Source organism: Vulpes lagopus, chromosome 6, assembly GCF_018345385.1.
Source record: "Vulpes lagopus strain Blue_001 chromosome 6, ASM1834538v1, whole genome shotgun sequence".
NCBI classification, from domain to species: Eukaryota; Metazoa; Chordata; class Mammalia; order Carnivora; family Canidae; genus Vulpes; species Vulpes lagopus.
In genome coordinates this window covers 119,165,753-119,192,565 of record NC_054829.1, presented here as the reverse complement: position 1 = coordinate 119,192,565, position 26,813 = coordinate 119,165,753, and the positions used below count along the sequence as shown (strand labels likewise).

The 26,813-nt window shown below is 35.0% G+C and overlaps 1 protein-coding gene across 1 annotated transcript in view; it reads right to left on the bottom strand.

Moving 5' to 3' along the window:
* FAT4 (FAT atypical cadherin 4) overlaps positions 1 to 26,813 on the bottom strand; it is a 174,143-nt gene that overhangs the window by 43,214 nt on the left and 104,116 nt on the right. The window contains 2 exon segments of the mRNA XM_041758576.1: positions 960 to 1,210; positions 12,407 to 12,587. Of these exon segments, the coding sequence (XP_041614510.1) occupies positions 960 to 1,210; positions 12,407 to 12,587 (432 nt within the window).

Sequence of the window (26,813 nt, the reverse complement as noted above, 5' to 3'; positions counted from 1 at the left end):
AAGTTGGCACAAAAATTATGCATTTTATACTTTGGTATCAATTTGACATTCTCAAGTGAATATAAGATCAAAGATCACTGAGGGGAGAAATCCTGGATCCATATACTTTTTCTTCTAATTAAAAACATTTTAGAGCAAGGCAAATCAAATTAATTTGGCCTATATTTGTACATTTTCTAGTTTGAAATGCATCTCAAAGATTACAAATGGCAGATTATTTGTGCAGTTCTTTTTTTTTTTTTTAAGATTTTATTTATTCATGAGAGAGAGAGGGAGGCAGAGACACATGCAGAGGGAGAAGCAGGCTCCATGCAGGGAGCCCGACATGGGACTCGATCCCGGGTCTCCAGGATCATACCCTGGGCTGAAGGCGGCGCTAAACTGCTGAGCCACCGGGGCTGTCCTATTTGTGCAGTTCTTAAGGGAGGTTGTCTTCTTTACAAACAAGAAAATGAAACCAATCTAAATTGAAATGAAGAAAGAGAAATGCAGGGATGCCCGAGTGGCTCAGCAGTGAATAAAGCAAGCAGTGTCTCTCATTAATAAATAAATAAAATCTTAAAAAAAAAAAAAAGAAAAAGAAAAGAAAAAGAACAAAGAAACAATGTCCCTCCTCTCAGGCAATTTACAAACAAATTATGTCTCCGGGCAGAACCCTTCTTGACTCAGAAGTGACTATTTTAATCACTTGAAAATATTAAAGTAGTATTAAGAAGTAGTATGAGGAAAGATGTGGCAATTATAAAATCTTAAGCACAATTGTTCTAGGATAAAAGAATTAATTTATGAGATTCAACATTCCTGCAATTTCATTAGTCAAAACAAGTTGAATTTTAGAGGATTTGCAAATCTAAGCTAGATCAGAAATGTTCACATAAAAGTAACAGAAATATACTTATAGAAAATGCCCAATGTATAGTTTGCATTTATCCATGAGACCTCAGAGTTGGCTTGATTACCTGGAGGAGTAGGCGACGGGATGTGAGTGACATATGGGTGATGTTGAAATCTTGGTGGATTGTCATTGACATCAGTCACAGTGACGAGCACACTCGTGGAACTGGAAAGAGGCTCTGGGGATCCGGCATCACTGGAAACCACAACTAGAGTATAATTCTCTTTTGTTTCCCTGTCTAGCAATGCACTTGTGATGATTTGTCCCGTGGATGGGTTGATGGTGAACTGAGAATTTCCACCAATGATCCTATAACTAAAGAGAGCAGAGATGGGGATATTTTTTCTGGTTATCATGTTGTAGCATCTATTCACTAAAATAAAAAAAAAAAACTGAGACAGAAATATAAAACAAAATCACTAGAAGTATGATCACACAAAGAATATGGCTAGAAGAGAAATCTTTCAAATTTTATGAGGGCATCACATTGACAATCTTTACTGTGAAATATCCAATGAGCTCAAGCAGGTCCTCACAAGTTCTACGGATTTCTTGGATCATACAAGGCCCCAAAGTATACCCAGAAGATGACTGTGTTATAAATAAGTGAACCTGAAAGCATAAATCAGAACCTTGCTCTAATATTGTGGTTAGTGGCCAGGATCACAGATGAACATCTGTTAAATGAATCTAAAAATTATTTTTCTGTTGTGCACCATAGTAAACCAGAGATCAGTTGGACTTCTTATTTTTTAAAGAAATAACACCGTATTTGACATCCATCGACTACCCAGAACAACGAAAGAACAGATTATTTATACAAAGACATTCCTACTTACTAATTCTCTCATTTGTCATTCCTCATATGGCTATGCTTTTCTTTCTTGTTGTCAGGAGAGGTATGACATTTTCATGGATATTCTGATGCTAACCAGATTGGTTAATGAGCAGGAGTTTCCACTGAGAATAGCTTCTCTCTTCTTTATGAAGGGGAAAGCTATCTGTGCATTCCTCAAAGATCAACTAGAAAAGAAGTAGCTAAGCTTGAAGGTTCAGAAACTGGCTGTGGTCCATTGTTTTTAAGGTTGGAGGGTGCAAGGGAATGGATGTCTTTAAAAGGTTTCCTCTTTATGTGAACAAAGAAATACCCTTGTTGGAATTAACTGTGTGTTTCGATAGTTTGGTTTGTGCCCATGAAAACAAAGCAACTGAAAGTAACTAATAGACAGTAGAAAAAGCCCCATGTTGCATAAAGTGGTGTGTGCATTCCTCCCATTAAGCTCACAGTTTAAAACAAACATTTCAGCATTTTCAACCTTTTTTTAGAGAAATAATGAACAGTTGGAGAGCTGATATTTTTAAAAAATATAATTCCTATAAAACGATAGCAAAATAGAATAAAAGAAGTAGACAGGGAGTTTTGGCTGAGAGATGACTTCAGTATTTATAAACCACTTGATATCACTCAGATTTTTTTTATATCACTCAGATTTTTAAGACTTTTTGGCACACTCACATGTCAGGATCAGGAGTAAATGAGAATAGCATCTCCAGGACCAGCAGTGACTCTTTATACTGTATAATTACTGTCCTTACACACCAAATTTCTAGCCCCTTTATCAAAATAAAAATATCAGTGATTTGTAATTGAACTCTTAAAGTTAGAAATTCAGGACTCATGAGATAATCAAATTGCTTTACCTATTCAATAAATTCTGTAAGAACCTGAATTCTGAGAATTGTGTGATTTTATTCTGGGAAACCTTGTTTCTATCATTGGATGTAGAAATTACCAAATAATTTAATGGGGAAAAAAGAGTAATTCACAGCATCACAGATTTTTTTTACAGCCTTTTAACAGGAAAGATCAGGGGTCAATTAAATATTCCTGCAATCATTCACAAATAAAAATAAAATTAAAGTGATGAAAGATGCATGCAAATTTAGATTTGGATTTTTGTATATGAAAAGAAAGAACAATGTTTTGAAAGGCAAATGATGTGAGTTCTGGTACCGATTTAATGAAATAGTTCATAATGAAATCTTGTGCTATAAATTCTTATTCTTTATTTTATGCTATTATACATGCGATGGACCATATGACTGTTTAAAAGTAATTAACATCTTTATTATTCTTGAACGTTAAAGAATAAAATCATGTTAATATGTGATTTTTTTCTAGACTTTACCTGATTCTGAAGTATATCAAAAGTTAATTTTAAATATGAAGTGTTCTGTAATGTCTCATTACAGCAGTGAAACACCAGCATTGCGCAATTTATACTTATAAGTTAAAATATACACACACAGACACAGACAAACGTAGAAGGGACACAATGGATAAACAATGAAAATAATATGCTCAGGTTTGCCTTTCCTCTATCACTTAAGTCTTGGTTTGGTTCTCAACCTTTCAGGTTGATCTTTCCTGCTTTTTTTTTTTTTTTTTGTCCATATTAATTTCTTTGGGGTATAAACTCTATTAGATTGGGTTTTGTGCTATCTTTTTAACACCTAAACATCTATGATGGTCTTTAAAGATTTGTAGTATCTTACTGTGTTCCTTTTTTTTAAAGACTTTATTTACTCATGAGACACAGAGAGAGGCAGAGACATAGGCAGAAGGAGATGTAGGCTCCCTGCAAGGAGCCCAATGTGGGACTTGATCCTGGAACCCCGGGATCACGCCCTGAGCCAAAGGCAGACCCTCAATCACTGAGCCACCCAGGCATCCCTCTTACTGGGCTTTTAATATGTGCTGAACACACTACAAGGCATTTTTTTTTTTTATATGCTCTCATTTAACTTCAAAGCAATCCTGACTCTTTGGTTGTGTTTTGGATTTTTATTAGATGAGGAATCTGAATCTAAGAGACTAATGTAGTTGCACAACAAAGCATACCATCTATAAATGGTAAATCTAGAGGTTTTTTTTTTTAAAGATTTTATTTATTTATTCAGAAAGACAGAGAGAGAGAGAGAGAGAGAGAGAGAGTGAGAGAGGCAGAGGCACAGGCAGAGGGAGAAGCAGGCCCCCCGCAGGGAGCCCGACGTGGGACTCGATCCTGGGACTCGATCCTGGGACTCGATCCTGGGACTCCTGGATTATGCCCTGGGCCGAAGGCAGGCACTAAACCACTGAGCCACCCAGGGATCCCCTAAATCTAGGGTTTGAACTTCCATCTTTATGACTTCAACACACACTTATTTCATTATACTACAATATAAAGAAGGTAAAAATCAGCCTGAACTGAGACATGAAATGCTGTAACTGTTTGCTAAGGCCAAAGGGGACTCTCCTTGTTTAAGATGTGTCAATATAGAATTGGTTTACATTGATTTGGTTCAATGCAAATCAACAAATGTGTTAGTTATTTGCTGATTCATGAATAAGAAAGTACTGTTACAAATTATTGGCATACATTGACATCATTGTTCTCTACAATCTAAATCAATCATTTTTGCCCTTGTAAAGCTAAAATATCCCAGTTTGATTTAACCTTGTTTGCCTTTCTCTGAGATCTACTAGGATAGTAAAGCCTGTGCTGTATGTTACTAGACTATGATAATTTAGTAATAGTTAAGAGACGGCACTTTGAAACACCATTCACTTGGGTATGAATTTTTACCTCACTCATAACACTCAAATTCATAAAATGCCTAAACCTTTCTAAGCCTTTTCTTTCCACCTGTAAAGTGTGAATCACATATGCATTCCTTTCTTTTTTTTAAAAACTTTATTTCTTTAATTTTTTTTAAAGATTTTATTTTATTTATTCATAGAGACAGAGAGAGAGAGAGGCAGAGACACAGGCAGAGGAAGAAGCAGGCACCACACAGAGAGCCTGACGTGGGACTCGATCCAGGGTCTCCAGGATCACGCCCCAGGCTGCAGGCGGCGCTAAACCGCTGCGCCACCGGGGCTGCCCTATGCATTCCTTTCACATGGTGGTTTTGAATATTAAATGTATGATATGCACTTGCAATTGGAATTGGTACATGATAAGAATTGAAATCCAGGTTTACACATGTAACAGCATATACATATATGTAGTTGTAATTTAATAATCTATCATTTATAATATATTATAATCCATCTACTTACTTAGTTTAATGGATAGGCGGACTAACAGAGACATGAATTAGAAGCTAAAAATCCTGTCTCCAAGACTACATTAGGAATGGAAGAAAGAGAGATAGAAAATTAAGCACAAGACCAGGCAGTTACACTTAAGTGTTATGAATTACCATTCAGTGTTACCTTTCAGAAGCATTGCTCTAGGTATCCAAAAGCCAAAGAGGCCGCTTTTGAGTGAAATGATTAAAAGAAAGCCATCCTTGAGGAAGGCTAAATTTAAGCTGATTTTTAAAGGGGCTACCCATCTTACAATAGTAGTGAAAAGGGAGAAAGGTGTTCCAAGTTAGGAGTCAGCAGATTTTCTCTGGAAAGGCCAGTGTTAGTAAATATGGCTTTGGAAAATCATTAAGAGCTCCGCTGAAATACTCAACTTGCCACTGCAGTACAAAAACAGCCATAGACAATACGGATGTGAATGGGCATGGCTATATTCCAAAATGACTTTATTTACAAATGCAGGCACTGGGCCGAATCTAGCCTGCAGACTGCAGCTTGCAGAACCTTGGTTTAGGATAAAGAATAATTTGAACAAAACCATAAAGCTTGAGAAAACACAGATTCCTTTCCCAGGAGCAGAAAGTAATCCAGTGAGCCTGAAAGTTTGGCTATATGTTGAGGATTTGGGCAGAAAAAGCTGGGGAAGATGCTGGGGCCATTTATGGAGTGACTGGAATATGGAGACTGGGCATTATGCCATGGACAAACTGGAAGTTGAAAGATTTTGAGGAAAAGAGTATCATTGTTAAGGCTGAGCCCCTGAATGCCCAAGCTGGTTCATATTACTGCCATTGCTCTTTCATTCACTGACCCAGGCTTTACTTCATCCAGATTATTTCCTACAACACTGAGAGATAAATCATCATAAAATGTAGACTATTCATGTTATTGCTCAGCTTCAACACTTCAGTTGTTTCTCCCGTTAGATGCAGACAGAAGTGTGATTTTCTCATTTGGTCTACAAGGCCCATTCTTAACCAGACACAACAGCTTTGCTTCTCAGACACTGCTTCTGCAGAGCTCTTTGCCCTTGTACCTGTTATTGTCTTTGCCTAGAAGGTCCTTCATCCCTTATTGGTTGACAAACTACTTCTCAGTCTTTCTAAAAATCATTAACTACTTGAGGCTTCTACTGATTTCTTCAGATAGCAACAAGTATGCCGTCCTCTCCATCCATTCTGTACTTAAACTCTACTTGTCAGCAGAGTACTATAATTACAAGATTACAAAATTATGTCCTGTACTGAACTGTTCTCCTTGTGGTAGCTAGAGGGCCCAAGTCCTCAGAACATAAAGTGCCTGGGCCATAGTGAGGACTCCAAGATTATACAGTACAGTGTGGTATACAGATTGGAGGGATTAGAAACCAGAGTCAGAGAAGAAAGTTAAGTTTTATTGTAATAGTCCAGGCATGATGTAATTGTGGACTGAACTAAAATCTTGGCAAGAAGGATGCACAGAAAAGAATGGGTGCCAGAGGCATTAGTAAAGAAGAAACATGAGAACTTGTCCATTGACTGAGTATAGAGGGAGAGAATGACCCTTGGCTAGCAAACGTGGATGAAGAAAGCAAGGCAACGCCATTAAAAGAAAGCAGAATGCCAAGATGAGAAACAAGAAAAGTTAGGAGTTTCTGATATGTTGTGCTTCTGATGCCAACAGGACCTCCAGGTAGGGGTGTCCACTACAGAGTTATAAATATAGACAGGGAATTTGGGGATGGAGTCAGATGGAGAACACAGATTAGAGTCTTCTGCATAGTTTTCTGGGTGCTTGCAACTGTGAAAATTGATTATTCTCTCTTGCTCTCACATACAAAAAGGGGAGGGCACAGAGGACTGAGAAAAAACATTGTGGGGAATATCCAAATTATTTTGTAAAGAGAGGAGATCAGAAAGTGAATTAGAAAATGTGGTAGAGATGCAGAGTGAGAAACAAGAGATAACATTTAAATAGACATTGAGCAGGAAAAAACAAATGCCAAGAGAGAGGACGACCTGTAGTGCAAATATTGCAAAAGGCAAAGGAAAATAAAGACTCAGAAAAATCAATGGACTGGGTAAATTTCAGAAGAATCTTTGGATAGATTCTTTTTTAAATAAAGCAATGAAGGAGAAAATCAGATTGAAACATTTTCAAGAATAAATGGTTAGGGAAAACTGTGAGGAAGTGACCCACTCTCCTAAAAATGTAGTGTAAAAAAAAAAAACACATAAGTAAAAACAACAGTTCTAAGAATATTGGAATCATTCATTCAATGCATTTATTTGTCAGTCACTTCTATATTGCAGACATCGTGCATGTAAGAATATATTAGGAATAAAATAGACATAAGAATAAAAAGGAAAAAATTAGCACCAATTTAGTGACTTTTGTGTCCTGATAATTGTATTAGGGACATTTATGCTTCTTAACTGATTGCATATATACTACTTCACACATAATAGGTGATCATATATATTTAACTCTCACAAATTATAAAGTAATAGTTCCTATCTCTACTTTTACTGATGGATATACTGAGCCTTAGAGGCACAAACGTGATTTTTCTAGGTCATGGTAGATAAATAAAGGAATTAGCATTCAATATCAGTTATTAGATATTCTCAACATTTCCATAGAGGTCAATACATGATCCAGGGAACAGAGAAGATTTGAAGGTCCAAGAGAGAAATGCAAAAACTGTTAAATAAAGATTTGGAGGAAATTAGATAGGATGGGATTCGAACAGAGAGTAAGGTAAGGGATCTGCCTTTGTTTTTTTTTTTTTTGTTTTTGTTTTTGTTTTTTGTTTTGTTTTGTTTTGTTTTGTTTTGTTTGTTTTTTTAGGGATCTGCCTTTGAATGTTGACCCTATCAACATAGTTTCATGAGTTTCTCCAATGAAAGTTAGAGGTGAGATTTAAATGGAGATTTGGACTGGTTGGGAAAAAAAGGGATACGCATCCTCAAAAGCTAACTTCTGGGATGGATGTCTGTCTGGGAAGCAAATATATAAACCAGATAAAGACTAGAAATTGGGGCAGCCTGGGTGGCTCAGTGGTTTAGTGTCGCCTTCAGCCCAGGGCCTGAACCTGGAGACCAGGGATCGAGTCCCACATCAGGCTCCCTGCAATGGAGCCTGCTTCTCCCTCTGCCTGTGTCTCTGCCTCTCCCTCTCTCTCTCTCTTTGTGTGTCTCTTAAGAATAAATAAGTAAAATCTGAAAAAAAAAACAGACTAGGAATTAATACAGGCTAGTTTACTAGATTGGAAAACACTAAAAATGAAATAAAGTATATAACTCAAAGTAAATGCACCACCCATCAAAATGTATAGCTTGATCAAATGGGTAGAAAGAAAAATATAAATAAATATTTGTTGGGTGACTGCTATGTACAAGACTAAGGTAGACCATAAGGGAAAATTAACAAATTATATGACAAGTAACGGGTTGTGCCCATCACATCACATCACATCAGAGAGCCCATTAGTAGTTGGGTAAATGACTTACATGTGTGATATTTAAATAAGCAATATAAAACAGCTCTATCAATCTGGAGAACAGATTTCTCTTGGATTCCATGATTAGTAAGGCACGATTGACACTTAATAGAAAAATCTATTTTATTTCATTAAAAAGATATGAGGACAGAGTAAATAAGATTTAGGCTGGTATAATTATTTTATCTATGAAAATATTTTAAATCTAAGCTATAGGAATTGTCTATCTTAAGATAATGGATTTAATTATTTTTACAAGATAAAAATAGCTTCCATTTCTATATTATCTGACTCTATGACAGTCAATGTCATCATTTAAAGATTTTTACAGATGTACTTTATAGATCTTAGTGAATGTAAAAGCACAAGGTTAATTCTTTGACATTAAAGGAAGAAGAAAATGTAACCAGTCAACCAAACAACCAAAACACATACTCTCAAATCAAAACAATCATTTCAAAGCTACCAGTACAACTGTATAAAACATTCTGGACAGGATTTTCTAGACCAACTTTACAGTGATCACCATTGCTCACCATGTGACATAGGGTCACATTTCTCAGTGAAACTTTGACGCACACCAGAAGACAGCAGAGCCTCATTGCATTCCTCATCAACTGTGTAAACATGAGGCTTCATGATTGTTTCAGCAAATGAAACTTCTCAGACACGGATACTGTTCTGCTACTGATTGGTGATTGTCTACATATTATCTTTAGACTCTTTGGCATGGCAGATAAAGATTTACTAGACCAAAACACTACAATGGACAGGAGACATCTCTTCCAAAATTGTCAGAAACTTACTGACCACTAACAGATTGACAGGCAAAGGGAAAAGTTCTTTGCATACTTAGAACAGTACGGGTTGATGGATATTGAGTATTTTTTGTTCTAGGCACTATTTAATCTTAAGAAGTTCACTTATGTGTTTTATTTGTCTTCACAATAATTCTATCAAGTCAGTCGTATTATTTAGTATACCTATTTCATTGATAAGAAAACTGATGCTCAGGGGCACCTGAGTGGCCAAGTCAGTTAAGTGCCTGGCCCTCAGGTCAGGTCATGATCCCAGAGTCCTGGGATCGAGTCCCACATTGGGCTTCCAGCTTAGCAGAAGCCCTTGCTTCTTGCTGTCCCAGCTGCTCCCCCTGTTTGTGCTCTCTCTCCCTCACTGTCAAATGAATAAATAAAATCTTTAAAAAAAGAAGAAAGAAAAGAAATGCTCAGAAATGTTAAATAGGCTGTGCTGCAATTAATAGTAGAGTCAGGATGCAATTCTACACAGCTTCATTCTCAAGGCGGTGCTCTTAACACTAAGCCAAGACTAGTTCTTAGGGTATGGATTCCGTTATTTCTATGTTTTGGTGTAGGACAAGCAAAGGAAGTGGTATTTACTGGTCTTTTGAGGCTCATACCAGGAAGAAGGCAAGTTGTACCTGCCTCTCTCCAGGTGGTGAAAAGCACAGTGACCCAACAGGCATATCGCTATGACTTTAGGCAGGAATTTTTCCCATCCTTACTGACTTGACTGTATAAGCCACTTGGAATTCAGTTCTTTTCCTGGAAGTTTTCATCCTTCTGAAAGAAGTTCATGCATAGCCTTTGCTCTTATAGTGCAGGTCAATATCCATCTTCTTCTGGATTTCTTCCTGTATCTCTGGCCAGAACTGCTCAGCTACCTAGGTGACACTTCCTTCTACACCTGTCTTTCAGGCATTGAGAGAATTTCAAGTAACCAGTTCTTGCCCTTCTTTTGTTTCTCTATACTCTCTCTTAAAGTGTTCTTATTCATTTCTTTGGTTTTAAATGTGCTTTGGTTTTAAATCATCATTGATGATTCCAAAATCAGCCCTGACCCTAACTTAAGCTTCACATTCATATCTTCAGTGTCTCAACTGATATCTCTATGTGAATGACTGGTAGTCATGTCATATTGTACTCAAATAAGAACTTCTGGTTTCTTCCACACATATTTCTTCTCCAGAGCTATCTACAATGGTACCATCTGTCCAGGTGTTTAAGTCAAAAACTTAGTAGATGACTCTGATTTTATTCTCTTTCTTTTTATTCCTACTTACAATACCATATATTTTACAAATCTATTCACTCAATTTTCATTTCTCCACCTTAGTACAAGGACACTCCATCTTTTGTTTGAATCACTATACTAATTAGTACCTAAATGGTCTCACTGGTTTCTCTCCCAATAGCTTCTTTCTATATTCCTGCCTCCTCCAATCCAGTCCAAACAGATCAGTTTATCTTGGTCCATGCTTGAAATACTCCAATAATTTCTCACATAAAAATACATTTAAAAATCTCACTTCTAAAACATAAAAATCTTAATTTCTTATCATGACCTAGCACCCCTTGTATGGCACCCTCTGACCCCTTTATCACTCAGTGCTTCACACTCATAAAGCCTCCTAAATATACCATGCTTACTTCCAACCCACTCCTCAGTTCTCCAGCCTGACATTTCACCTCCTTAGAGAGACCACCCATAATAACCATATCTAAAAGTTTCCTGTCACTCTTTGTTATATAAGCCTGTTTTATTTTTAAGGCTGCATTTGCCATAAGAAGTAGTCTTATCTATGTCATGTTAAATTGTTTATCTGCCGCAAAAGAATGAAGGCTCAAAGAAAGTGGAAACTCTGCCTTGTTAGTCATACTAATATATCAATGCATGTTTATTAAATGAAAAATTCCTTGAGACCTTCTACATAACTCAGTCATCTCTACCAGCAGAAAGAGATGAATGCCAGTTTCCCAAAGTGATTTTTGTAAATAGGAATTTAATAACAAACAAAATAAATCACTAACCAAATCATCACAATATCAACATGCATGGGCCACCCTTGACTAATAATTCCTCTGTACTTTCAAATTCTCTCTTCTATTCCCATAGTCATCTGACCCACTCTAATTTACCTAATATCAGCCTATAGAAGGTAGGGGTGATGTTGGGTATGAAACATTTATGTTTTCGAGACTTTTCTCTGGAAAGTTTAGAAATCTTCATTTCATAAAGTGTAGAATGGGCCTAGAGGAAATGTGACACAATTAGATCCACCAAATGTTACAACCCAACTGCTTTCACATCCTCTCTGAACAAGATATCATATTATCTTCTCCATTTTAAACAGAGGTAAGTAGAGTAAAATAAACTTTTTAAACTTTTAAAATATAAATATTCTTATTGGGGCTAATGGTTGGGTTAAAAATTTTTTGATGCTCCTCCCATCAAGAGGTGATGTGCACTTCTCTTCCCAGTCAATCTGGGCAGGTCATGGCTGCTTTGACAAAAAAAAAAAAAAAAAAGTGTTATGGAAGTGATGCTATGTCACTTCCAGGCCTTTTCCTTAGGAGTACTGCAAGCTTTCACCTGAAGTTCTTGGAGTCCAGAGCTACCATGTAGCGCATTTTAACTATCTGCTAAAGAACCACATTGAGAAACCCTGAAACCACAGATCAGAGACAGGGGCCCAGATAAGCCATCCCCTCCAAGGCACCAGACATTGAGTGAAGACATCTTGAGCCCTCCAAACCACTCAGTGACCAGGTAAATACCACCAAGTGATACCAGTCAATCACATGAAGCAGAGAATCTCCCTGTGAACCTTGCCCTACAAATGGACTACATGAACTACAAAATCATGAGATATAATAAAAATATAAATAAAATTAATTAAAATTTTGGAACAATAAATAAAATTATTATTGTTTAAATACTCATTTTAAGCATAATTGATAATTTAACGGTAGGTAACCACAATAGGGCTATGTGTTAATATCACAGAATTTATAGTAAAATTAAGCATTATATTCATTTAGACCAAAGACTAATGTTTGATGAGAAAAACAAAATTTATAGAGGGAAATGTACTGACCTGATAACTGCATTTGTTGATGCATCAGCATCTGAGGCATTCACCAATAAAACGTCTGTTCCAGTTGGTGCATCTTCAGGAATTGTTGTGAAATACATTTTACTGGCAAAAGTGGGGACATTGTCATTGACGTCATCTATTATGACATTGATTGTTCCAGTCCCAGTCAGGGCTGGGGATCCTAGAAGGAAGACAGAATCAAGCTTTTCATATTTACAAATAACAAAGATAAGAGAAAATGTAACAATAATTGGTTATAGATAGCACTACTGAAGAGATATTAGAAAATATCTCAAAGTAAAATTTCCAAATGCTACAAGCGGTGGAGTGATTTTTAAGTTTGTTACAAGAAAAGTATTTTCACTTATGAACGAGTATTTCAAATCTTTTCTGGTGATACTGCACAAAAAAGAGTATATCAATCTCTAATTCTATTTTAAAGGTGCTGATTCAGCAACGTAGAACACAACATCATTTAAACACCGCAGGAGAGGCATTCATTACTGGTTTCCCTGAAATTCCATTAAAATAGCTCAGTCCAGATTTGGACAATACCCATGGGCATTGAATAGCTGGCCAACTGACAAGGCAAGAAAACTAAATTCCTAGCTGTGACTATCAATGTTAACATCAAAAATTTTTGTTCCTAGGTCTTCCAATACCCTTTCCTGTACTAATATTTGTTTGTAAAGAAAAAAAAAAATAAAGCTTCAAGTTCAAAACCACAATCTTCCCCTAGCTGGAAATAACATTATGTCAATGAGCTGACTTGGAATGTTACATTCATTTATTGTGTAATATAAATATGAAACAATTTTTTAAATTTCTTGTTCCAGCTCTGTTATCAGCATGTAACAAAAAGCCAACATTTAACAAAACCTTGGTGTACAGTGTTTGTATTTCACAAAGTTAACAGACTCTTTGTGGTGAAGATCAGATGCCGTATTTGTTTAGATTCTATGTGTCGTCCCACAACTGTAAGTCAAATTAACTACTTTAGATGCATTTTCGAAATCATTTTTCAAATTTTAATTTCTCTAATTACAAACAATAGAGATATGTTTAGCTGTGTTTATCTAAAATAAAACAAAGCCCTGAATATTCTGTTTTCATTTAAGATATTAAAGCTTTGTTTCCTAATTATTTCTCCTTACATGAAGTTTAAGTTCTACTTATTTCTAGCACTTGACACATTTTTAAAATGCCACCAATTTGTTCACTCATTCATTTCTCTGTAAAATGTCTATGGTGTGCCCTTTTACTCTCACAGATTGGTATTGAGATTCACAACCTTCTGATAACTATTTTTTTTTCTAGTAATCTTGTGATTTGCTGATATTTCCTTTACTACTATTTAAACTTTTCCTATGTTCTTAGATTGTAATCACTGATGGCCTAAAACCAATTAGCTTTTATGCTCAAATGTACAGTAACCCAAATCATCAGACTAGAAAATTATGGAACCCAGTGGGTTTGGTGATCTGTTATTTTTGTACTCTATATCAGCAAGCTCGAGCTCTATGTTAGATGAAAATGTATATGACTAGTTGAGCTGGGCACTATAATGAAGCATGATCGCTCCCAGAAACTTATGGAATTAAATTTAGGCTACATAGTGATAATTACTGCCATATATATCTTTCTTAGCAAGATACTTTATGTTAAGCATTCCATTTACATTAAGATATTTTAAAATTCATGACTGCCAAAGTTTCATCTTTTATTTTATTTTATTTTATCTTATTTTATTATTTATTTATTTTTGAGAGAGGGAGAGAGGGAGAGAGAGAGAGAGAAAGAGAGAGTGCATGTAGCATTTGAGGGTGGGGAGAGGGAGCAGAGGGAGAGAAAGAATTCTAAGCAGGTCCCTGCCCCGCACAGAGTCCAACGTAGAACTTGATTTCACAACCCCAAGATCATGACCTGAGCCAAAATCCAGTCAGACACTTAACTGACTAATTCATCCAGGCATCCCAAGTCTTATCTTTTAGATGTTTAGATTTTACATTAAATGAAAGAAAATCATTAACTACAAACTTACTAAAATAGTATAATTGCCTTTTCACTAAGACACTTAGTGTAAATCATGGTAAAATGATGCCACAAATATTTCACACACAAAAGAGATTTGGAGGTATTATAAACATTGAAGAAGTACATCAAAATAAGACATTAAAAATCTCACTCAACCCATTAATAATGACCATATCAAATGCTTATTGAGTTCTTAGGTATGCAAGTACTGGTTTAAGAAGTTTACATGGATTATTTTATCCAATCCTCATCAGTGAGTAATTCTGCTGTCTCCATTTTATGTTCAATAAGCTGATAATTAGGTTATGTGACTTTTTCAAGGCCATAGATATAGTGAGGAAACTGGGAGCTTCCATTAGCTGGAAGCTAATCCATGTGATTTGTATGTCAAGATGTTTGTCACTGGCAAAAGGCTGGAAGGTGTTGCTAGGAGTTGAACAGGTGCCACTCAGTGAGATATACTGGGCCCGTAGAACAATACAAGACACAAATTGGAGAAAAAAGTGAATCAGTGAGGAACCCTGAAGTTTGTGGGGCATCTGGAAACAACAATGTTGTCAGAAATTTTGAATTTCTGGGGTACCTGGGTGGCTCAGTGGTTGAACATTTGCCTTTGGCTCAGATCATGATCCCTGGGTCCTGTGATCTAGTCCCAATGAGACTCCCTACATGGAGCCTGCTTCTCCCTCTGCCTATGTCTCTGCCTCACTCTCTCTCTCTCTGTGTCTCTCATGAAAAAATAAATAAAATCTTGAAAAAAAGAAAGGAAAAGAAACTTGGAATTTCTCACAAGGGTCATATTAAAGCTAATTAAATATATTCAGGGGCATTATTGATCATTAATGTTTAACCTAAATCTCTTATATGTGTTTAATTATATATAATTTGGTGAAATATCTGCATCATGTTAGTATCTCTTCCACTGGTTACACCGAAAAAATGTACCTAGAGGATATCTCTCTTTTATGTGGGCAAGAAGAGGTGGTCATGGGAAGGCAAATGTTTATACTATGATGAGTAGAGGGAGGGAATAACTAAATTGAGGTCCTAGAAGCAAAGGATAGGAGGAGATGGAGGGCTCTTTCATTTCCTTTACTGCCATTGAACTCTACTCACTAAATATCAGTATCTTTGTCTGCAAAATGGGAATAATAAGCATAGAACCTATACCAAAGAGGTGTAGAGGGAAATGTAACATGCCATAGTGACTGGCACATAGTTAAAATGTATTCTTTATTACTCCCTGTTCTTGTACTGCCTTTTTTTTAGATTTTATTTATTTGTTTATTTGAGAAAAAGAAAGAATGAGAGATAGGCCATGAGCTGGGAGAGGGGTAGAGGGGGAAGGAGAAGCAGGCTTTCCATGGAGCAGGGAGCCCAGATGCAGGACTCGATCCTAGGACCCTGGGGTCATGACCTGAGCGGAAGGCAGATGTTTAACCAACTGAGCCACCAGGTGCCCCACTGCACTCGCTTTGGAATAAGAAAAATTAAAAGTTGACCTACAGAAGATTCATTTTTAAGTCTTACAGATTTCTATGCCATTATTCTCAGGATTTTTGTTCCTCAACAAAACTTTGGAGTCAGTTCTATAATAATATTATTTAGGAAAACATTTGAGTCATCCTTTCCTCTTAATGATTCCCTTATAGTATAACAATACTAGACACTTAGTTCTCAAAACTTTCATAGTTTTGTGGAGGATAGGTTGATTGGAAATTTAAAAATTAAAAAAAATATATTGGTAATTTACAATGAGAGTTTAAAGAAGACCTACATATTTCTGGTATGCACATTGCTCTCTAACAAATAATAAATACTTAAATTTGTTAAGAAATAACCCAGTATCTACCAACCAAAGATTTTATCTTTGGTATTCTAAAGTGTCTGATGACACATATACGGAAAAACCACATAAAATGATGACTAACATTTGGTCAGGAACATGTGATTTCTTTCTTTGTCTATAAACTACATAAATATTGTTGCTGATGTGTTTTCTGAATTAGTAAGCAAAAAGAGAAAAACACTGTTTACGCAGGAAAATATTCAGCAAGTTCAATCTCACTGTTTTCATACCAGAGAATGTCTAATTTTCCAAAAGATTTTAAAAGCACACCAGTGACAACAGAAGGTTCTGGCTTGAGAAGCAGCCCCATAGGTGGCTAGATTTAGTGAGATTCTGTGGGTAGTCCCAAACTAAAAGTCAAATCAACTGTCTTTAGGTGCATTTTCAAAATCATTTTTCAAATTTTAATTTCTCTAAATGGAAACAATACAGATTATATCTACATGGGGACTCTTCTCAAGCAAAGAGTGATCCCCAGATTCCCCTATTCTTCCCTTAGTAACAGCCACAATCCACTTTATAAGTACTTAGGGCTCTTACTATTTTCTTCATGAATTGACAGAGTGAACCACAGTTTCTCTAGGGATCTCCCTTTCTTGTTGCCCCAAAGGATGTGCATTAGGTCTTATCTAACTTTTTTCCCCAATTTTACAAGTATACATTATAAACACATTGTTCCAAATTTCTAAGTCATTTGCTGAGATTTAACTAACCCTAAATTTGAATTCTGTCTCCAATATATTTTACTTTTATTCTTGGGCATGGGGCCTACCACCATACTCCCAGATCTCTCCTCATTTTGTCCACTGATAGTGTGAGCTCTGGAAGTCACCACCTTTAAACTTTAAGCAGGAAGATGAAATCAAGAGAAATATGGAATGCCTCCTCCTGCAAGTTGCCAAAAAGCCTCAACATTAGTATGTCAAAAAACTGAAATATTAATTATTCTGTGTAAACCTAGCCCCATTTTGTCTATAAATGGAAGTATAAATGTATATATACATATATATCTGTATATACATATTGTTGAACACTTTTTTGAAATCATATATATGTGTATGTGTATATATATATCTTTTATATGTACTACTCATTTAATATACAGATTCCATGAAGTAGGTATTGTTGTTTATTTTTTTATGAAAAATTTGAGACTCAAAGAATCTAAGGAATTTATTTACATTCAGCCATAGTGGAAAGAGAGAGCCAATTTAGAACTCTTTAAAAAATATTTTTTTTTAGTTCATTGAGCTCAGATAAAACTGCCATTCTTATTGCAGATGTTTTAATCTATATGATTATTACTATTGATGTATTTGTCATATCCTCTATTAAGCTATAAGCTAATTGAGAGCAGGAATACTTTCATTTAATTCATCTTTATATAAACCCATAATGCATACCATTAGGCCTTGTTCTTGTTCTGTAGTCTTTTCCTTTGATTCTTTATATGAAAATCTGGTCTAGTGACTGGCTGAAAGTTCAAAGAGCCAAATACTTCTAGAAATATACATCTGGGAATATAGGCCTTGGCCTAAGGCTGGGGTCGGAGAACAAGACCGCAGACAAAGGTCAAAGTTTTGGAGATAGTCTACTACTTATAAACAGAGGGTCCCAATTAATCCTGAATCCCAGGAGAAGAATTAGAATACCAGGGGCCAATGTTTAGTTTGAATAGATCTGATAATGATGAATTATATAGGCAGTGGCATAATAGGGCAAGATTTTTCAGTTTCATCTGGGATTGATTTATGAAAAACAGATGCAATCAGACAGAGGAGGTAGGATATAATGACACAGACTCCTGGTAGATGACGGCGGACAAAGGAAAACAGTTGAAGATACAAGTGTAATAAAAAGTTAAGGTCTCAGAAATTTATAACTGTAGAGGCTAGCAGGTGCAGTGGACATCTGAAATAAAATTGTAAGTTGGAAGATAAAAGGAACTTCAGATTTCATTTTGTAAAATTTTATGTATTATACACACATCCATCTGTATATGTATGCATATGTGTATGTAAATATACATATAAAGGTAAAATAAACATGAATAAATTGATAGAAAACCTGACATTTTTAAAGCAAATACCAAACAATGCACATGATTCTGAAAAGCAATATTTAAAGTGTGTAAAAAAATCATCTACATGGAGAAAGAATGTTTACAGCTTAATCTTCTGATAATCCATGCTACTGTGGGTAGTCCCATGCTTTGTCTGAATCATATTCTATATTTTTGAATTTGGGAAATTATTAATTTAGTAAGTAAGTATTAAGCCTTTTAACACTGGCTCAATATATCAAATATTGATAGCTCAACTATATCAAGATAAAATTGAAGGTAATTTAAAATAAGTTTTTAAAAAGAAAAAAGTTTCAGGCAACTGCTTTATCAGAAAGTACATCTTTATTAAGTGTAATAAATGAGTCTAAATGAGTAATTAAAGTTCAAACTGCAGGCAGATTACATTTTTTATGTTAGCCCTTATAAATTAAACATACTTTTGTAAAACATGAAAAACTATTCTGCAGAAATCAAATTTTTGCCTAACTGAAATCTGTTGCTTTGCAACAAAGCCGATTTTATTCTTGACATCAAACATTTGGTGAATGGGTCCTCTGACTGGGTGTGTGTTTGTTGTAGTAAAGTATTAGGTTCTTTTTTTTTTCTTTCCCGTGAAGTAAACACTTTTTTCTCACAGTTCGTAAGCCATCCACTAAAAATGTACTGAATTTTAGCCATTCTATATTAACGTTGGAACTTGTGTAGTTAGATTTAATTTAAATTCAGCAAATGTATAAAGCAAAAAAAGTATGGAACATTTTCAGTATGACTGGAGGCTTTGTATTTTTGAAACTGCACTTTATAATGTAATTTTTTACTGCCAATTAGTCCTACAAATATATTTATATCAATTAGGTACATATATGCTTAAATGACACCTGATTTTTTAATTATTTCTGTAGAAAATTATAAAAACACTATATTTCTTTAATAAATTCTTATACTAAATAGTGGTGATAAGTAAAACTAAAGAAACTTTAATAATATTATGAAAATTACACGGAAAAGTTGTACAACCATGTGAATGTACTTAATGCTGCTGAACTGTACACTAAAAATCATTAAAATGGTAATTATGTTTTATATATATGCTGCCACAATTTAAAAATTTATAAAGTAATATATCATGGTAATAAAATATTTTATCCTGCCCAAAAAGCAAGTCTTGAGGAATTGCCTTTTAGAAAATATTTTTAAAAACCCTTAAAAAAATCCTCAGCACTTTTTGAAACTCTGAAACACCAAAGGCTACCTTCAAATGCTAAGCACACCATTCCTCCTGCACACTTCCTGAAAATACTGAATTGTATATTAATGAAATACTTATCAAAATAGGCGACAAAATGATTATGTCTTAATAGGATAAAATTAAAGGACTTTAAAGGAAAAAAAACCTTCTAACAATGAGATCAAGTTAGTTTTTATGATACTTAATGTTTATCTTTTAAGTAATATAAACGTTTTCCTTAATATTGTAAATAGTTTATTTCCATTTTAAAGTTGGGTGTTTGTCTACTCATTTCATAGCTCATATGAGTAAATAAAGTGTAGGCTGAAATTATTTTATAAATTTTAATTCTCTGCAACATAATGACAATTCTAGCTCTTATTTAACAGAATTTTGGAGGTTAAATCATCCGTTTTTGTATTTGTATTCTATGAATATACAAACGAAATTCTACGTGGGAAGAATTTTTCCTGATTTAAATTAAAGTATGTAAATAAATAATTTATAACAATACTTATGTCACTAACAGACATGGTACAAAGGCTTCCTAGAAATAAGAGGAAGTAAAATAATCATCAGTTATCAACCTTGGAAATGAAATTCTCATCTAGGACAAATATTTTGTTAAAGTAACCATATTTGGCCCGAGATGGAGTCATTCATGCTAAGCCTCCCATCAGCAAACCAGAACTTAACTAAGTTTCTGTGCTTGGAAGTTCTCCCAGAAATAGAGGCCTAGGTCAACCAACCAGCTCTTGCCTCTTCAGCACAAATTACCTTGGCTGACTCCAAGTCTTCCATATGCTCCCTACAGGGAAAGTAAACTTGCTTTAACGAATCAACAAATGCCCAGCATAATGTCCTTGCTCCTGCTCACTTGGTCTATGAATCTCTTGCCTTGTTCAGCTCTGTGAAGGTTCTTTCTATTATATTGGATACTGTTGGATCTATGAATTGCTGTATAAAGCTTACTAGATCAGTAAATTGTTTCTTTCAACAACTCAGATGGAAATAACCAAAAGTGTCTTAGACTCAAATATAGAAGCAAGTTAAATGAAATTAATTTTTAGTAATTGAGGATAACCCTGGCCTTATCTGATTTATGGAATCCTTGTTGCCTTATGGAAAGTGTTCAAACAATTTTCATTATTAAAAATGTTCATCATAACAGGCAAAGCAAGCTCTTCTCTAACATTTTCCCACAAATAATGCTGACACAATGCCATCTTTCTGGAACATTTAAAAAACAACTATCTTCAGATGTAATATGTCATCTTCCACATTTCTGACCTCTCTTTTGATTACAGAGCCATTTGTAATACAATGACTGTCTCAACTAAACAATATGACAGATAGCATTAATTCAAATGTCATCATATCTTCACCAAGAAAATAAAGCATGGTGATTAGCCCTTTTAGCTTTTAGGATCAACTTTTGCGAAAGCATCATGTTTCCCCTCTATTAAAAAGTAATTTTCTATCCCTGCATACGAATGAAGTTTAGTCCTTCTTTCAGCCAGATGATAAATGTCCTTAATTAGAAATGCTAATAACTGAACTTTTCCCCTCAGACCTATTAGTTATGCTGACACATAGACGCTTCATAACCAAACTTTTTGGCCTAATCTATATCCAGAATATATCTATATCTCGTTTGTATATTAGACTAAGAACAGATAAAGAATAATGTATTTAATTTGTGCACTAATTTCCTACCCCCAAATTAAATGCAAACATGCACAAACAACCCAACTGACTTATTGTATGCATTTGTATATGTATATCATACATATGTATATTCTCAGTAAAATATCTAGCATTTATTTTGCACTTGATAAAACGCTTGGATACACATTTCCTGATTTGATGAGAATATCAATCCTTCGGTTCAAATTTATGAATATTCTTAGTTTGCAGGCTGTGCAAACCACAGTGGCTGAAAACCACAAGTCATTTTTTTAATAAACTGATGTTTTTTTTTTTACTATAAAAATAACATTTAACCCAAAGAGAAGAAATTCTTATGAATGTGGTATACAGAACATATCACAAGTAGACAAGCTATTATGTGGGAAGCAGTGAGTGGTAGTTCAGACATGTTCCCCCTCACCAGTTTGATCAGTTTTGAAACCTGTTTTCACTGAAAACCAGCAGCATGCTTAAGCCAAGTTGTTCACTGTCTCTATTACTCAGGTTCTTTGTTTTTCTTTTAATTCATAAAATTTGAATAATAGTATCTAATTTACAGGGCTGTTATGAGATTAAATGAGATGATATAGTCAAATGCTGGCACATACAAGCATTCAGTAGGCACAGAATGGATAGCATCTAAGGTTTACCACTTTCCATGTTGTATCTACTCCAGTGACTTCCCTAAGAACTAAACTTCTGTATTTATCTACCTTACGTCTCCACTGGATATTTCATATCTAAAATACACTATATCCACAAAATAATTCTTGATAATTTATCCTAAAATTCTTCTCTCTCCCCATCTCCAAATTTCCAAAGCAAATATTCTAGGACTTCTGTTTGACTCATCTTTTTTCCTAACTTCTCACACCTCCAACCTCATTATCAAGTCCCACTGACTCAGATTATAAAAGGGATATTTAATTCCTTCACACCACCTCCACTCTGTCACCTAATTTCAAACACTATGATCTCTCTCAGGGATTGCTGTCATGGTCTTTTAAACACCATTTCTATTTCCGCTCTTGTTTTTCACCACTACCATAAAGCCAGATCTCTTCTCCACAAAACCAGATCTTTCCAAACCCCCTGTCACTTCCTGTCCAAAGTCCTAACAACGCTTCACCTCTTTCCTTGAACAAAATTAGAGTTCTTTACCCTCTCCTGAAATGTTTATGTGATCTAGCTTCCGCCTACCTCATCCTCCAAGACTTTCTCTTTTTCAAGTACTCTTGTTTGATCATCCAGGAACCTCTTGCTGTTTTTTGGGTGTGTTCAACTTGATCCCTGCCTCATCTGCAAGCAACATTATTTACCCAGATCTTTACATTTCACTTTGCTGACTGTACTGTCAAAAATAGTACCTCCAGGAACCCCTGGGTTTCTCAGTGGTTAAGCATCTACCTTTGGCTCAGAGCATGATCCCGGGTTCCTGGGATCCAGTCCCACATTGGGCTCCCCACAGGGAGCCTGCTTCTCTCTCTGCCTCTCTCTTTGTGTCTCTCATGAATAAATAAATAAAATATTTTAAAAAACCTAGTACCTTCAGTTCCCCACTCTCTTGCCACTTAACTTGCTCTATTTAATTTCATAGCATCTCATATCACTCCTGGCCTACATATTACATTTTTTTTTATTCTCCTTAGGGACAGAAAATTTTCACTGTTCACCATTGTATCTCCAGTATCTAGAAGAACTGAGCCTGCAGCGTAAATATTTTCTGACAAAACAATATCAAGATGCTTGTTACACATTAATATAGCCCATAGCAGCATAGGGGACTCATTGACTGACATCAGAATTCACTTACAAGGTATGTTAAATAGCCTCATGGTTTGATTTTAATAAATACAAAATGACAACTGGCAGGGATAATTGGTAATATTATCATCTTCTACCTGGAAAGCCTAATGGCTTTTTTCCTATAGGAAAGCCTAATAGGAAAGCCTAATGAGTTTTTTTTTTTTAATATCTTCTCTTACTTAGCAATTCAATTTGATCAATGGCCAAATTTAAGCCAATTCGCAAAAGATCAATATTGAAATTACTGATTCTAATTTATTTGACTTCACTTAAACATATTTTGAAACAATAATTTATTTGGAAAAAATAACAAATATTTTGTTCATTAGGAGGGTACAAGGAACAGCATATAAGAAGAGAAGCTTTCTTAAAATTGTTTTTGTATATCTATGTTATGCAGAAAATCAGCAAATCCTGCTTCATAAATAAACTATATCTGAGTAAGAACTCAGTTGAAAGGCAGAAATCCTTGATATTATTGTTCTTCACTCTATCACTCTTGGTATTCAAGCTCTGACAAATTGCTTATTTTTCCAGGACTCAATTTTCTTGCCTGAAATATAAAGAAAATGGACCAGCTCATCTTCAAAGACTCTCCTGGCTATAAAATTAACATTTTAAGTCAGATTTCTCTAATTTGGAAGTTTTTCATATATAGTTCTCTTTCAAAATCCTTCCATATTACACATTGAATTATAACTTGTCCCCCTATTGTCATGTCGCCTTGTTTTACTCCTTTCTCACATATTAATTTAGTTCTTTGCAAAAATAGTGGCCGAAATTAATGATTCACAGATTCTAAATTTACTGATGAGGACAGAAGATTATCTTGAATTAAAAAGATACAAGTATCAGAGACCTGGAAAAATTACTTGTATAGATATATATCTATTAGAACGGTTTATCAAAACATCAACATTTCCATAACAAAACTCAAAACAAGTGAATCTTTTCATATTACATTATGTGAAGAGTCATAGGACCTTATTATTAAGCCATGTGAAGCTAAATACCATATATGTTATATTTTTTGTAGCTAAAAAGGTGCTTGGGTATTTGAGAGATATGGGAGGCTCAGACTTTTTTGTTTTGAGAAGCCCACATACAAAAGGATTGCCAAATGGTTAACACTTCAAAAGCACATAGTTTTTTCTTATGCAGATTTTGAATTAATGAATCAAATTAAGAAAACGTAAGTGGCACAGCAAAGAGTAGGACAAACCCTACCTAGAAACATCTAACAGATAACAGAATTGAATAAGATCCGGAAAGTTCAGGAGAAAGTCATGAGAACATAGCTCAAACAGTATTTTAAGTATTTGAAACTGAATTAAAGCCATAAAATGCTTCAGTGGGCCCTTACATATGACTGCAATTTATCACATCACACTAAACACTCCAGAGCCTTAAACACTTGTGCTGTTTTTCAAAGCAGAGGTCAATTTGAATGACCACAACCAATGTAGCAAAAACTTCTGGAATTTCAGTCATGAGTTTTAAAAGACTGACACTTTTTCCTTTTGGTAGGTCCTTTGAAAAATCTGCAAGTGATAAATATACAAAAATAATCTAAAAATATGGTAAATAAATATAAAATAACACTTGCATTATAAAATAACACGGTTATGAACTGGTTGCTAATTATCATTTCTCACTCATTAAATCAGTTTTTCATTCAACAAATTTTATTAAGCACCTGTTTTCGGTGTTTTTGATAATTCATTTCTTAACAAGACTTAGGAAGTTTCCGTTCTACTGGAAGAAGGATAGCTATTGATGGAGTAAACAAAATGCATATAGCCATGTGTTATTTATAAGCATATAGTGTCATATAGTAATTATTGTTAAGATAAAATCACAACAAGGTAAAGTGATAGAGTGACCCCGGAGGGAGGGGATTACATTAGATGAGTGGTCAGATAAGTCGTTTCTGAGGAGTGGACGTCTCACCTAGATATAACAACAAAATGACCAAGACATGAATGTATCTGACCTTAAAAAAAAAAAAACAGGAAAAAAAAGAAAAAAGAAAAGAAAAGAAAAAAAGAAAGAAGAAAGAAAGAAAGAAGAAAGAAAGAAAGAAAGAAAGAAAGAAAGAAAGAAAGAAAGAAAGAAAGAAAGAAAGAAAGAAAGAAAAAGAAAAGAAAGAAAGAAAGGCAAAAGGAACACTCCAGATAAGAAGTATATATGCCCAGGGGCAAAGGCAGGAAGGAGAAGGTTGATATTTTTAAACAGGCCAGATTAACTGGCATCAGCAATTTGCAATAAAAGTTTGACAGCTACTCTCCAGAAGCAAGTGGCTGTATTGGTAGCATTTGCTGATTTCTACATGGGAGATACCTTCCACGCTGGCCCATTTCAACCCTTCTAACAGTGTCAGTGATGACACTGAATGAAGAGCTGGGAGGTGACCATGGTTGAACCTGCTCAGTGCTTGATGTGAGGGCAGATGCCTGGTAAAGGCGGCAGTGGTGGGGAGAGATGAGGTCAGATAGGTGGACAGAGGCCAGGTCATTTAATGCCATGTGTCAGCGGTCAGAAATTCAGGCTTTATTCTTAGAAATCACTGAAGGGCTTTTAAGCAACCGATGGGGCATGATGATCTAATTTATAGTTTCAAAGTTCATGAGCTGCTTGTTGGAGAATATACTTAGGGAAGAAAAGTTTGGCAGTTAGGGAGCTATTATATTAGACCTGGCTTAGACCACTGTGAGGGTGGTGGAAATGAAGAAAGCTGGATAAATATAGGACATTTTTTGATATTTTTTTAAGGCAGACTCTACCTGTCAATGGACTTGTTCAATGTGGGGTACAGAGAAAGAGAAACAAAGAATGATAAAAAACAATTGCAAAATTGTGGACGCAGAGCAATTTATGGAGGGGTAGGGAGGTTGTTAGAGTCAAAAAGTTTTCTTTGACTTTACTGAGTTTGAGACGTCCAGCAAATATGCTGACTAATATCAAATGATAAAGGAAGTCATTTTCTTGTTTATTTCTGCCAACAAACTTTTCATGTAGAAATTAGTGTATTCATTTTAACAATATGAACATGAAGGTAACTTTCGCAAGGTTATGTAGCTAGGAAATGGAAGAGGCGAGATTTCAACTCCAGTTTAACTACAAGGTTATGTATTTACCTCAGGATATATTTCCATTTTGCAAATTAATTCTCTTAATGTTTTAAGTGCATTGTGTTGGGTTCCCTGATAATTCAGTGCAACTTGCTATATTAAAATCACATTCTTTTGCTTATTGCACATATAAGACAATGATAAGGAAAATTCTTATAAGGAAGACTATTTGGGAATAGAATGCCAAAGCATTCTTTAACTGCTTTAAAGTCAGCTGCTCTCTTAAAAGGAACAACAGAGTGCTGGGTTCTCTGCAGGACCAACCTTACTGTGCCGAGGTGAAGCTTTCACTTCAAAAAGTTTGTACGTAGTACAATACATATTTCTGGAAGAAAATAACAGTAAGGAATACAGAATGAAGGGAGGTAAATGTAAATCATTATTAATTCTAGTTAAACAAAATATTATTTTTAATTGGGTTATAGTCTCAACTCATTAAATTATCATTTAATAATTTAAAACTATAGGAAGAATGAGGTAGAATTATTATACTTGTTCTGGTTTTGTTTTTTAGCAGTGTAACATTCAGGCCCACATACATGTGATAGTGTGGTTGTAGCTCACTTTAAGCAGTAGACAGGAGTAGTTAGAGAGTTTCCAGATGT